Below are 13,111 nucleotides of genomic sequence, written 5' to 3'. Positions count from 1 at the left end.
GCCAAGCGGGGAATGTGACTGGAGTCAAAGATGCACGTATCCGGCCCAGGGGGCGGGAATGGCATTGCAAGCCGACACTTAGAGCGGGTTCAACGCGTCTACCGGCTAGTGGAAGCGAGTACACGGGAAGATACCAGCTATACACGTAGGCTATAGAATCTAGCGAACGTGTTAGGTGTCTCCCAGGTGTCGCCTGGGATTCGTCCGCCAGGGCGATGGCATCCACTATCCAGTGGGCCATCCTCTGCTTGGAGACAGCCTTTCGCTTCTGCTGGCCTCCATAACAGACAAAGAGCTGATCTGAGGTCCTGAAGCTTTGCGTTCTGTCTACGTACACACGCAGAGCGTGGACGGGACAGAGCAAAGCTAGGGCTGGGTCTGCCTCCTCCGAAGGCAGTGTTTGCAGGTTCACTACCTGATCTCTGAAGGGAGTGGTAGGAACCTTGGGCACATATCCGGGCCGGGTCTCAGGATGACGTGAGAGTCACCGGTCCCGAATTCCAGGAATGATTCGTCGACCGAAAATACGCGCAGGTCCCCTACCCTCTTGAGCGAAGCCAATGCAACCAGGAGGACGTTCTTAAGGGACAGTGCTTTTAACTCAACTGATTGCAAAGGTTTGAAGGGATGACCCCTGAGAGATGTAAGAACCAGGGAGAGATCCCAAGAGGGTATGGAGGAAGGGCGAGGCGGTTTTAGTCTCCTCGCCCCCCTCAGGAACCTGACGATCAGATCGTGCTTCCCCAAGGACTTGCCATCAACTGCATGGTGATGTGCGGCGATAGCGGCAACATACACCTTGAGGGTGGAGGGAGACAGCCTTCGCTCCAGGCCCTCTTGTAGGAAGGAAAGCACAGATCTGACCCAGCATGATCGGGGGGCCTCTCGGTGAGAGGAGCACCATTCAACGAACAGGTTCCACTTCAACGCATAGAGGCTCCTCGTGGATGGAGCTCTAGCGGAAGTGATGGTGTCTACGACCGCTTGCGGGAGATCACTCAGAACCTCCACATCCTGTCCAGGGACCACACGTGGAGGTTCCACAGGTCGGGATGCGGGTGCCATAGGGTGCCCTGTATCTGAGTCAGGGGGTCCTTCCTCAGAGGAATCGGCCAGGGAGGGGCTGTCGTGAGGAGCATTAGGAGCACAGGAGCTGTGCGAGAAGGCTCACTGGGGGAAACGCATATTTGCGTAGGCCCCGGGGCCAGCTGTGTGCCAGGGAACACCTGGGACATGAATGGCACGAAGCGACCTCGGATGCTTCTGACTCCATAGCAAGAGATGGGGGGCGAGTTGTGACATGCGACGGGAGCGTAGACCACCCTGATGGTTGATGTACGCAACGGCCGCAGTGCTGTCCGAGCGGACCAGTACGTGCTTGTCTGACAACAGCTCCTTGAAGCGGCCCAGTGCAAGACGTACTGCTAGCAACTCCAGGCAATTGATATGCCAATGCAGTTGAGGCCCCGTCCAAAGACCCGACACTGCATGCCCGTTGTACGTGACCCCCCATCCGGTGGCAGAGACATCTGTGGAGACCACAGCGTGCCTGGACACCTGTTTGAGGGGCACTCCCGTCCGCAGGAATGAGGGGTCCAACCACCGGATGAGGGTGCGACTGCAGCTCGGTGTCACGGGGACACGGAGTGTACCGTGCTGCCACGCCCATCTCGGGACCCGGCCGCAGAGCAAGTGTTGAAGCGGCCTCATATGGAGCAATCTGAGCGGCGTGACCACGGCTGCAGATGCCATATTCCCCAGGAGCCTCTGTCTTTCAGTGGGGCCGCTATCCTGCGCTTGAGCGTACTCAGGCAGTTCAACACCGACTGGACGCACTCCTCGGTGAGGCGCGCAGTCCAGGCAACCGAGTCTAGCTTGAGACCGAGATAAGAGATCCTGTGCCCGGAGGCGAGTTTGCTCTTGTCCCAGTTGACTCGAAGACCCAACCGGCTGAGGTGAGCTAGAACCATGTCCCTGTGTTTGCACAACTGCTCTCGCGAACTGGCCAGGATCAACCAGTCGTCGAGGTAGTTGAGGATGTGAATGCCCTGTTCCTTGAGGGGAACAAGGCCGCCTCCGCAATCTTCGTAAAGATGCGGGGTGACAGGGCCAGCCCGAAGGGTAGGACTTTGTACTGATGTGCTCGACCCTCGAACGCAAACCGTAGGAAGGGTCTGTGGCGAGGCAAAATCGAGACATAAAAGTACGTGTCCTTCAGGTTGATCGCTGCAAACCAATCCTGGGGACGGACGCATTCGAGAATGCGCTTCTGCGTGAGCATCTTGAACGGCAGCCTGTGAAGGTACCGGTTCAAGACACACAGATCCAGGATTGGCCGTAGCCCACCACCCTTTTTTTGGGTACAATGAAGTAGGGGCTGTAAAACCCCAACATTTATACTTACCATAATCAGACTCCTCCAGAGCAGACAGAAGGTTGTCCACATGTGCACCATGATGCAGGTTTTTGCAGTCAGCAATTATTCTTGGCTTGTAGAATGTTGGCCATTTTGCAATAAACTTGCTTGAAATGTCATCTCCAAAATGCATAGTAAAGTCTTGGTCAATCTATCACACAGAAAAGTCAAGTCAACAACAAACATTACAATTAAATATATAATAAACATCAAAATTTTAATATTTCTTACCAAGCCTGGTGTATCCAAAAATCGGGGAAAGTAATCAAGGATGAGTGGAGATTTGTCTGGATCATGCATCAATTCCTGCCTGTACTTGAATGTTGCCTTCATTTTAACCTTAATAACTGGTGCGTCTGTTGAATGCTTCATAATGGATATAGCTTCTGTGCATTCATCACCTGACAGCTGCTCAGTTGTTGATGTCTCACGCAAAGTCTTAGGACCATCTTGGGAAACCACCTTTGACACCCCCTTCAAGTTATTTACAGAGTTGCGCTGAACAGTTTTCAATCTGTAGGCAATGTAACCCTGGCCACTGCGTGGATCGTAGTACTGTTCCTGTCAAACAAACATTTAGAATCAATAAGTCAGCATCAAGGTGGTATCGCATGCACATAATTTTGCAGAATAATATATTGTTTACAGAAGTTCTGTGCATGACCCACAACACACAATGCACTACCCAAACTATAAAATATTTATACTTATGATACTTACAGCTACCAATAACAGTATACTAAGCTTTACACATTTGACAAGGTTTACATTCCTTCCACAGAGTTCTGCTGATTTTTATAGAAGCAAATGTGCAGACAATGCCAAAAAAATCTGCACATTCCATCTGAGATAAATCATCTCCCCAATTGATAAAAGCATCTGCAGAACGACTAAATTTAAATGTATCTCAGTATAATAAGTAATTTGATCGACTCATGCATTAGATAAGTGCCGAAATAAAGAGTGTGTACGGTCTCCATGTACTGTATATACTTAAATAACCAGTCGGTGAGCACTTATCCTTCAAATTGGGGAATAGAGTAATGATTCCAAGAGCATAGCTTACACGGATACTGACTGGTGGAATCCTCCTACACCACAGCATGAAAAAAAAAAAAAAAAAAAAAACATAAAATGTAACTGTGATCAAATACCAGTGCAATATATAAATTACTTTTTTTTTTGGTCACTTACCCATACTTCTCTACCATATCAGCCACAAGGATGTTTACGAGCTTCCTTCGTGTCTTGTCAGACAGGCTCTTCGTTTGTTCGTACTCCTTCAATATATCAGAGCCTCCTGGTTTTGAGTGCAGCGCTGCATGAACTAGCTGTAAAAAAAAACAAAATTAAAAAAAAAAAAACAGATGAATGCAAATAAACCAGTCTTTGATATACTAATATTGGTAAGATTATTGATACGCTATAAAATTTTATCACTTAAGGACAAAACTGAAGCAAGAGAGGAAAAATAACTGACATCTTTTGACGCATTGCAGTCAGAAGGTTCTTCTAAGAATCGCTTTTTGCGTGCCTTTGAAGATTGTGGAATCACTGTGGAATCTGAACTTTCTGATTCTACTGATGAAAATGACGACTCAGGTCATGATGGCTCAGAGAAATCGGTCTCAGCTTGTGGAACATTATCTTAGAATCACATTCAGCACACAAGACAATATATGAACATTAAAAAGAGATGCTATCATCATGTATTATGAAGAAAATTGTTTGAGAATGCAAACTAGATTATACATTTTTGAACATGGCAGCAGGTCATGAGTTTCTTACCTGCTGTATCACCATCCAAAATTTTGAAGGACACCTTAGATGTTCTCACAAGCTCATCGAAAATATCAGCATCAACATCAACTCCTGCAGAGTCTTTAAGAACCACATTGGCTCCATGCGGCAAGTTGAACTTTGCTGAAGCTTAGAGGTAGAAAATACAATTCGATTTCATGTTCAAACATACTGAAATGACAACATTAATCATTTGGTATTATTTTCAAATGCAAGTAATACATAAAAAAAAAATCTAATACAATATGATAAAATAAATAACTATTCAGATCAGTAGGATATAATTAAAGTCAAATGTACTGAAAGATACAAAGATTTGTTAACATTACTATATGCAAAAAAATTAAACCACCACTTTAGTGTGATCAGAATATTATTTGGGATTAAGTCCATTTATAAAATTGAATGACATACTTTTTAATATGAATAATCATTTATTTCAAAGTGAATAATACTGTCATAATAAACTTAAAATGACTCTACATTTGAAATAATTACCTTCTTTAATGAATTCACAGAAGTCAAAACAGTCATTTTTCACTGGTATTTGGATCCATTTCGGGTTCCCTTCACACTCCACTTGAACCAGCATTTCTTCTGAATGAAACACTCTCACTATAAGGATAATCACAGACAGTCTGTGTACTTTTTTTTTTTAAACCAAGAGATATAGATCAGGGCTCGAAATTAACTTTTTTACTTGATAGCAATGGTGCTCCCAACTTCAAAAATTTAGGAGCACCCACCAAAAATTAATGTGCACCACAACTACAAATTGTATATTAACAGATTTCTTTAATTTGAAAACAACACCAATCAACACTAATAAAAAACAGCAACAATAATCACTGAAGCTTTACACATCCTGTATATGAATATGGTGTATGTGGTGTTAAATTTTACACTCAGCTCTGTTAATTGCACGGTACTACGAAAGAGGATTAGGGCCAAGCAATAACAAAAAAATAAAACCATCTCGAGATTAAAGTTGCAAAATTTCGAGAAAAAACTAGTTAAATTTCAAGAAAAAAGTCGAGATAAAATGTTGAGAATAAACTTGTTAAATTACGAGAAAAAACTCTTTAAATTTCGAGAAAAAAGTCAAGATAAAATGTTGAGAAGTCATTAAATTACGAGAAAAAGTCATTAAATTACGAGAACAAATTCGTTAAATTATGAGAAAAATGTCGTTACATTTCGAGAAAAAAGTCGAGATAAAATGTTGAGAATAAAGTCATTAAATTACGAGAAAAAAGTCGTTAAATTACGAGAACAAACTCGTTAAATTACGAGAAAAAAGTCGTTAAATTACAAGAACAAACTCGTTAAATTTCGAGAATAAAGTCATTCAATTATGAGAAAAAAGTCGTTAAATTACGAGAACAAATTCGTTAAATTACGAGAATAATTAATAATCGTTAATTTAATGACTTTATTCTCAACATTTTATCTCGACTTTTTTCTCGAACTTTAACAACATTTTTCTCATAATTTAACAAATTTGTTCTCGTAATTTAACGACTTTTTTCTCGTAATTTAATGACTTTATTCTCAACATTTTATCTTGACTTTTTTCTCGAAATTTAACGAGTTTTTTTTCTCGTAATTTAACAACTTTAATCTCGAGATGGTTTTATTTTTTTATTATTGCTTGGCCCTAATCCTCTTCCGTACGGAACGGCTGGCAGCATCCTGACGATTAAAAGCCTTAACGATCGAACCTGATGATACTGGTTCTGAACTTTTTGCCACACACTTGTCCCTGCATTTCTTGTGTTTGGCACTCTTTCCGTGTTTGATCAAGCTCTCACACTTAAAATGCGTACATTCAGTGGCGAAAGCTGTATTACCTGCAAACTCCGTCCCACAGGCTTTACAGTGAATGCAGCGCATAGAGCCATTTTCATAGCGGAGCCACTCGAAGTCTTTTTCAACCACTCTCTCCGAAAACTGTACGCCTTCTTTTCGGCTGGTGGATCAACATTCACCACATTATCGCTATCACCAGCACCATTATTTGTAACTTTAGGCGGTTTGCAAAAGAAATCTGTCAGTGTTCTTTACATTTTCCCTCTTCTTCAGCCCTTTACATTTCCCGCAGCAGTTAGCACAGTCACCTGACTGAGTGATTGACAGCTAATATTAAAGGTGCTCTAAGCAATGTCACGCGTTTTTAGGCCAAAACATTTTTTGTCACATACAGCAAACATCTCCTCACTATCCGCTAGCTGCCTGTCCCCTGAACACACTGTGAAAAAACGCAGTCTCTGTAGTCGCCACAAGCTCCAAAAATGGCAACAAAAACTACCTGATGCAGCCTGGACCACTAAACATAATAAACATGCTCCAGCCAATAACCGACAAGAATGATTTTAAATGCACGTTCACGACTGTTTCAGGAAGCACGGAGGGGAGGGGGAGGGGAGGGGGAGGAGGAGGGAGGGTCTAGCTAGCCTCTGTTTTGTTTGACAACACTTCGAACGTCAACAGGAAGTTACTCCACCCAGGATCGCTTAGAGCACCTTTAACCAATCTAAAATCTGCATGGCAGACTGGTCACCGTATCAGCATTCAGCACACAGAAGGCACATACTGTGTACGGTTTAGAGAAATGAAAACAGGTCGCATGACAACAATTATATGCACTCGTACAAACGCTCCCAAATATATTTTGAAGTCGCAAGCAAGTAAGAGTGATGTTTTTTGTCCAGATAAAGTGTTGGTTTGGTGATATTTCTAATGTTTGCGTCCATAAAAAAGCCAGGCCTGAGGCACCCCTCGAAATGAAACTTAGTTTTGTTAAACTAGCATTATGCAGCACGTTTCCACAGACAATAAAACAGCAACTTACATGGTCAAATAAACACCTTAAACACTGTTCAACGAGGGTAGAATTTTAAGCCGGGAACTCACCTAGCGACTTACGTTAGCTGAAACAGTATAATGGTCGCACACACCGGTCGAGAGACGCCTACTCGCGCCGCATCTTTTAAAACAAAAGCGCCCGCATGGCGGTGTGTTTAGAGTGTGTCACGGCTTCATCCGCCTATTAGGCCTCAATTTTTTCAATAGTTTGTAACCCCTGTAAATTCTCCCCCTGTCCTTGATATTTTATCTTTTTATACAATTCAGAGTTTTTAAAGTTACAAATAATAATTTGCGTGTATTGCTCATGACCAACTGTGGTTTTAACGTGAAAGTTAGAAGGCGCAAAGTAAAGGAGGAAACCTAAATGACGACCACGATTTAGGAATTTGTTTTATGAATTCGCGATTTATTAAAGGTGCCCTAGATTCAAAATTTGAATTTACCTTGGCATAGTTGAATAACAAGAGTTCAGTACATGGAAATGACATACAGTGAGTTTCAAACTCCATTGCTTTCTCTTTCTTATGTAAATCTCATTTGTTTAAAAGACTTCCGGAAAACACGCGGATCTCAACATAATACCGACTGTCACGAAACAGTCGGGGTGTACGCCCCAATATTTGCATATGCCAGCCCATGTTCCCAACATTATGAAAGGCATTAGACAAGGGCAGCCAGTAACGTCTGGAGCTGCACAGGTGAATCAACAGACTAGGTAAGCAAGAACAACAGCGAAAATGGCAGATGGATCAATAATAACTGACATGATCCATGATATCACGATATTTTTAGTGATATTTGTAAATTGTCTATCTAAATGTTTCGTTAGCATGTTGCTAATGTACTGTTAAATGAGGTTAAAGTTACCATCGTTTCTTACTGTATTCATGGAGACAAGAGCCGTTGCTATTTTCATTTTTAAACACTTGCAGTCTGTATAATTCATAAACACAACTTCATTCTTTATAAATCTCTCCAACAGTGTAGCATTAGCCATTAGCCACGGAGCAGAGCCTCAAACTCATAGAGAATCAAATATAAACATCAAAATAAATACTTTACTCACATAATTCGAAGCATGCATACAGCATGCATGACGAACATCTTGTAAAGATCCATTTGAGGGTTATATTAGCTGTGTGAACTTTGTAAATGTGTATAATCGAGAGCTCGTGTGGCAGGGAGCACGCGAATTAAAGGGGCGGCGCGCTGAAAAAATCAGTGCATAGTTAATGATGCCCCAAAATAGGCAGTTAAAAAAAATAATTAAAAAAAATCTATGGGGTATTTTGAGCTGAACTTCACAGACACATTCAGGGGACACCTTAGACTTATATTACATCTTGTGAAAAAGCATTCTTGGGCACCTTTAATACACTCCTTCATTTTAGGTAAATCACGGACACTTAATTAATAAACGTTAGTGACCTAATTTAAATCGAGTCCATATAATCTGAATTATTGAGGTATCAAATTAGTACAAATGTGGCCCCGATTTATCTTAACAAAGGAACAAATTGATCAAAGGTGTCAATGACATCTACTCAGGTGGGGCTTTAGTAACTATAAAAATAACGATTTAATTTAGCTAAATTATATCGTGTGAGAATCTGATTTACCTGCTTTTTCTTCGTCTTCGGCCTCAAGTAAAAGAAATTAGCGGACACAAACTGGTGGCCTAGCGTTAAGTGGAGGCGTGGCTTTTTTTACGTCACTTTGGGTGAAATTTGAAAAAACACTTAAATTTCACACTGACACTGTCTTACAAATAACAGCAGCAGTGTTATTTTATTACCATGTGTTAAAACAATGTCAACACTGTTAATTTTACAACGTCCCTGAAAATTTTACACCAGCGATTTTGCTGTGTATATGAATTATGATTACGTATAAATCATATAATATATTCATATAATTATTATATTAGTTGCCAATTAATATTAAACTTTGCTATATAATACAATACATGCATTAATATAAGCTTTTTAACAAATTAAGCTTACGTAGATGAATTGATATAGTCAGATATTTTCTTTCCACTGCCTTCTTAAACTGAGAAGCAGCCGTGTTTATTCCTGCTTTGTAAATGTGTTTAATTTCATGATATTTTTCATAACGATTTCTTAATCTTCAAAGGAGTAGTGAATTGCGCAGTCTCTCTATCAAGAAATGAATCAAACGGATGCTCTGCATGTTCTGTGTGATTAGCTGTTTGCCACGTGTTACACTTCCAGGTACACACCCTTCAGTTAATCGCAAACTTTGGATCAAACCTGAGTTGACAGAGAATGTTTATACAGAGCGTTGTGAGACCGCTGAACCTGATCTAAACCAGGTTTTATTTATCTGTATTTGTCAGATATATAGATATTTTCTACTCAGTTTGTTTCATGCAACAGGCCACTATTCCTAGTGTGTGCCAGTTTGTTCCCTTAGTTACTGATTATCGCCACTTGTTTCTAATTGAGTTCTTTTGTTATACCTCCTATATTTACACCCGTTTCTGTTCTCTGACAGTTCTCATTAATGTATGGTTTGGTTTGCGTTTATCCTGTGTGTTCCTGTGATCTTCTGAATCTGTTGGATAGTTAATAAAGTCTGTTATTTGAATCGTCTTCGTGAGTGCTACTTGCAAATGACACATGCAAAAATGGTAAAAAAGTAAAAATGTAATAGTTGTCATAAAATTCTGCAAAAAGCATTAAGCAAAATGGTGTTTTAATATACAAAACTTTTGTAGAAAGTAGCTTTCATTCAACCTATTTATACTGATTTATTCTAGACGTTTCAGCTGTGTTACATGCAACAAACAATTGTACAACTTATTAATATTCATTCTTTTCCAGGCCAGCATTCTCCAGTCCGACTTAAATAAGAATAAAGAGAAATATCGGTAACACTTTACATTAAGGTCTCATTTGTTAACATTAGTTAATATATTAACTATATGATGTAACAATGAGAAATACATTTGTTACAGTATTTATTCATCTTTGTTAAAGTAGTAAAAATACTGTCATTCATTGTCTGTTCATGCTATTTCACAGTGTATTAACTAATGTTAACAAAAAAATGTATTTGAATAATGTATTAGTAAACATTGAAATTAACATTATCTAAGATTAATAAATGGTGTAGAAATATCGTTCATTCTTATGTTAAAGTAGTTAACTAATGTGAACTAATCCAACCTTATTGTAAAGTGTTACTAAAATGTCTTTTGTCCAAGAATTGTTTTAAAATTTCAGACAGCAGTGGAAAGTCTGTTATCCACAGAATTGGTAATGGAAGTTCTTTGGAAAGCGCTCCGGGTCTCCTCATCAATGGCACTCTCAATCTTTGACAGGAAGGAATAGCATTTCTTCTTCAAATCCTTGGCCATGAATGCATAGAGGAATGGGTTTATAAAGCTGTTTGCAGTGGCAATGGCTGCAGATATTTGATGGGCCGTGTTAAAGACAGGATCATGCTCAGTTTTGCCCACCTCTAGAATACAAGTGATGTGAAATGGCAACCAACAGACAAAAAAAGTTGTAATCAGTAAAGTCATTATCTTGTAAGGCTTGGTGGATTTGGACATTTGGTTTGCTCTAAGTTTACAGATCAGGACGGAGTAACAGGTGGAAATGGTCAGGAGCGGAATTAAAAACCCAAAAGTAAAGCGTGTGAACACAATGGTTCTGTGGTAATCTTTATAGTCGGTATAACATTTGACCGTTGAGTCATGGATAATATCTCTAAATTTGGCAGGTGGAATGCTAAGCAATGCAGACACGAACCAAGCCATCATAACAGCTAAAGAAGCTTTCTTTATAGTGCGTTGATTTTGGGCCCAGACAGGAAACTTGACTGTGATGCAGCGATCCACGCTAATGATGACCAGGATGAAAATGCTGCTGTACATATTGATGGTCATAACAAAAGAGGTGAACTTGCACATGAAGAGCCCAAAGATCCAGTCGTCCATCACTGTTCTGATAATGATGAACGGGAGAGTAGCGCAGAAAATGAAGTCAGACAAAGCCAGGCTCAGGTACCAGGTGGTGTTCACTGACTTCTTCATCTTAAAACCAGTAATCCAGATCACCGCACCATTTCCAACGATGCCAAGAAGGAATATGATCACATTAAGAATAACTGTGATTACACATGCTGCTTCCTTGCAGTATCCAGCATGTACATCCACAGGAATGTTGTTTGTGTGATTTTGAAGATCATTTACAATATCACTGTAATCACTGTAGTTATAATCTGGTTCATCAGCTGAATTCATTATGTCTTGTTAGAACTAAATAGGAAGTAGAGTTCTGTAATGAAAACAACAGGCAATTTATCCAAACAAATTTAAAGTAAAGCCATTTTGCATTTTTCTAAAAATGAATGCAGTTGCTGAGCAAAAAACCACACAGGACCACAATTTACACAAGTATCATGTTATTAGCATTTGAAATTTAAATGCAACTAACTCACTTTGAAACTTCAACATGCATGTAAAAATTATGACTGACAAGTATGTTTGTTAAGTTAGGATGATGTAATGTTTCTTATTTTGTATCCTATCTGATATCTACAGCCTGTAAATGTGGTTGCAATCCTGAATTTATAAAGTATCTTTGATTTTGTTACTGCATGAAATTAGGCACATGCATCTTAATTCAGTTACTGCTCTCTGTCTTTAGAATGGTACAGAAAACAAGTGTTCACCGCATGATCAAATACACATCTTGTATCTTATATATCTTTGATGCACTGGCTCATATAACATCTATATAGAATAACTTACCTCACAATGGAAGCTTCACAATGCCGTTTTCAATGCTTCAGATCTGTACTTCTGCTGCTGGGTTGTTTTCTCATGATACTGTAAGTGCAGACAGGGCTATTTGCCAAATTTTAACACCTAGTTCCTCTGTGAATTGCAAGCAAATTTCTGAGAACTGATACTGTTGATGGCCACACATAGCATACATTCAAAAGGCTCTGTTTATCTGATAGTTAGCAATAGGCTGGTTTGAGGTTAAAACCCGAGAATATAGCGCCATTTCAGTGAGCAGGCCAACATGTGTCAAACTCTGCCTCCTTTACCATTGTGGGATGATGCTGAAGTGTGGTATATTATGAAGCTCACAGCACAATAATTGCAGTCAAATATGTTTATTAGTCACAGAAAAGTTCAGTGAAGTTATTATACAAGTGGTTATGAAGATTAAAGAATGCTTGCTTACATTAGGAATCCATCTGCATTGTGCATAATGATGGCTTGATTTACTGTAAATCACTGAAAATTAGGATTGTTTAATGAAATTACCTGCAAATTCTAATTACAAAGCCTCAAATGAAGATAATTTAAAGACATTACATTATTGTGGCAAACATGTAAATCATTATATATTACAAAAAAAGTGGTGTCAGAAGTCAGTATATTGTTCATTACCGTGTATGTCATTTAGGCATGACTGGCCTAAAATTATGTTGAAATTGTGGGAAAGGCTTCTTTCACACAGGGCGGGTTATCACATTCTATCTTGTCAATGTACATGGTTTTTTTTGTCAGATATTTTTGGTTGTTACACCACATTTTAAGATGCAGTGTCACTTTTAAAAGCAGCGTTTAAAGACGCATCTTGTAACCCTTTTGTTCTGTTTCATTTTGTTGCAGTTTTGAATGCATCCAGAATAACATTTAGGAGGTATTTTGAAGCTTAAAACAATCACATTGACTCCATTGTGGAAAAAGGCTCAGCAGAGATTGTACTTCCTTTGCCAGTTGAGGAAGTTCAGCTTGCCACAGGCGCTGCTGATGCAGTTCTACTCAGCAGTCATCGAGTTTGTCCTCTGCAATTCAATAACTGTCTGGTTTAGCTCAGCTACAAAATGTGGTCAGAAGACCACAAAGGACAGTTCGGACTGCTGAGAGAATTATTGGTGCCCTCCAAAGGCTGTATACATCCAGAGTGAGAAAAAGGGCTCTGAAAATCCCTCTGGATCCCTCACTTCCAAGCCACCTTCTTTTTGAACTTTTGCCGC

The 13,111-nt window shown here is 39.9% G+C and overlaps 2 protein-coding genes across 2 annotated transcripts; both read right to left on the bottom strand.

Annotated features, from left to right (window-relative positions):
* Window positions 1–998: 998 nt before the first annotated feature.
* Window positions 999–4,424, bottom strand: LOC125266037. Its single transcript, XM_048186525.1, has 6 exons — window positions 3,611–4,424; window positions 3,483–3,507; window positions 2,648–2,977; window positions 2,163–2,567; window positions 1,558–1,720; window positions 999–1,123 (listed from the first exon to the last, which is right to left on the bottom strand). The coding sequence occupies exons 1-6, from the start codon at window positions 3,625–3,627 to the stop codon at window positions 999–1,001; spliced, it is 1,065 nt and encodes a 354-aa protein (XP_048042482.1). The 5' UTR covers window positions 3,628–4,424.
* Window positions 4,425–9,035: 4,611 nt separating this feature from the next.
* cmklrl2 (chemokine-like receptor 1 like 2) lies at window positions 9,036–12,078 on the bottom strand. Its single transcript, XM_048187084.1, has 2 exons — window positions 11,868–12,078; window positions 9,036–11,391 (listed from the first exon to the last, which is right to left on the bottom strand). Exon 2 carries the CDS (start codon window positions 11,355–11,357, stop codon window positions 10,329–10,331), a length of 1,029 nt encoding a protein of 342 aa, XP_048043041.1. The 5' UTR covers window positions 11,358–11,391; window positions 11,868–12,078; the 3' UTR covers window positions 9,036–10,328.
* Window positions 12,079–13,111: the final 1,033 nt, after the last annotated feature.

Source organism: Megalobrama amblycephala, linkage group LG4 (genome assembly GCF_018812025.1).
Source record: "Megalobrama amblycephala isolate DHTTF-2021 linkage group LG4, ASM1881202v1, whole genome shotgun sequence".
NCBI classification, from domain to species: domain Eukaryota; kingdom Metazoa; phylum Chordata; class Actinopteri; order Cypriniformes; family Xenocyprididae; genus Megalobrama; species Megalobrama amblycephala.
The sequence above is the reverse complement of the archived record's forward strand: the minus strand, read 5'-3'. Positions and strand labels throughout refer to the sequence as shown.

What these genes read in the sequence shown, in the direction of transcription:
- LOC125266037 (XM_048186525.1), bottom strand. An exon ending in TTCCACCAGTCAGTATCCGT is followed by an intron (nt 2,978 to 3,482) that starts GTAAGCTATGCT and finishes TTTGTTTGACAG; the next exon opens with GAACAGTACTACGATCCACG. An exon ending in CGCCACAGACCCTTCCTACG is followed by an intron (nt 1,721 to 2,162) that starts GTTTGCGTTCGA and finishes CACGCCGCTCAG; the next exon opens with ATTGCTCCATATGAGGCCGC.
- cmklrl2 (XM_048187084.1), bottom strand. Translation starts at nt 11,357, where the DNA reads ATGAATTCAGCTGATGAACCAGATTATAACTACAGTGATTACAGTGAT.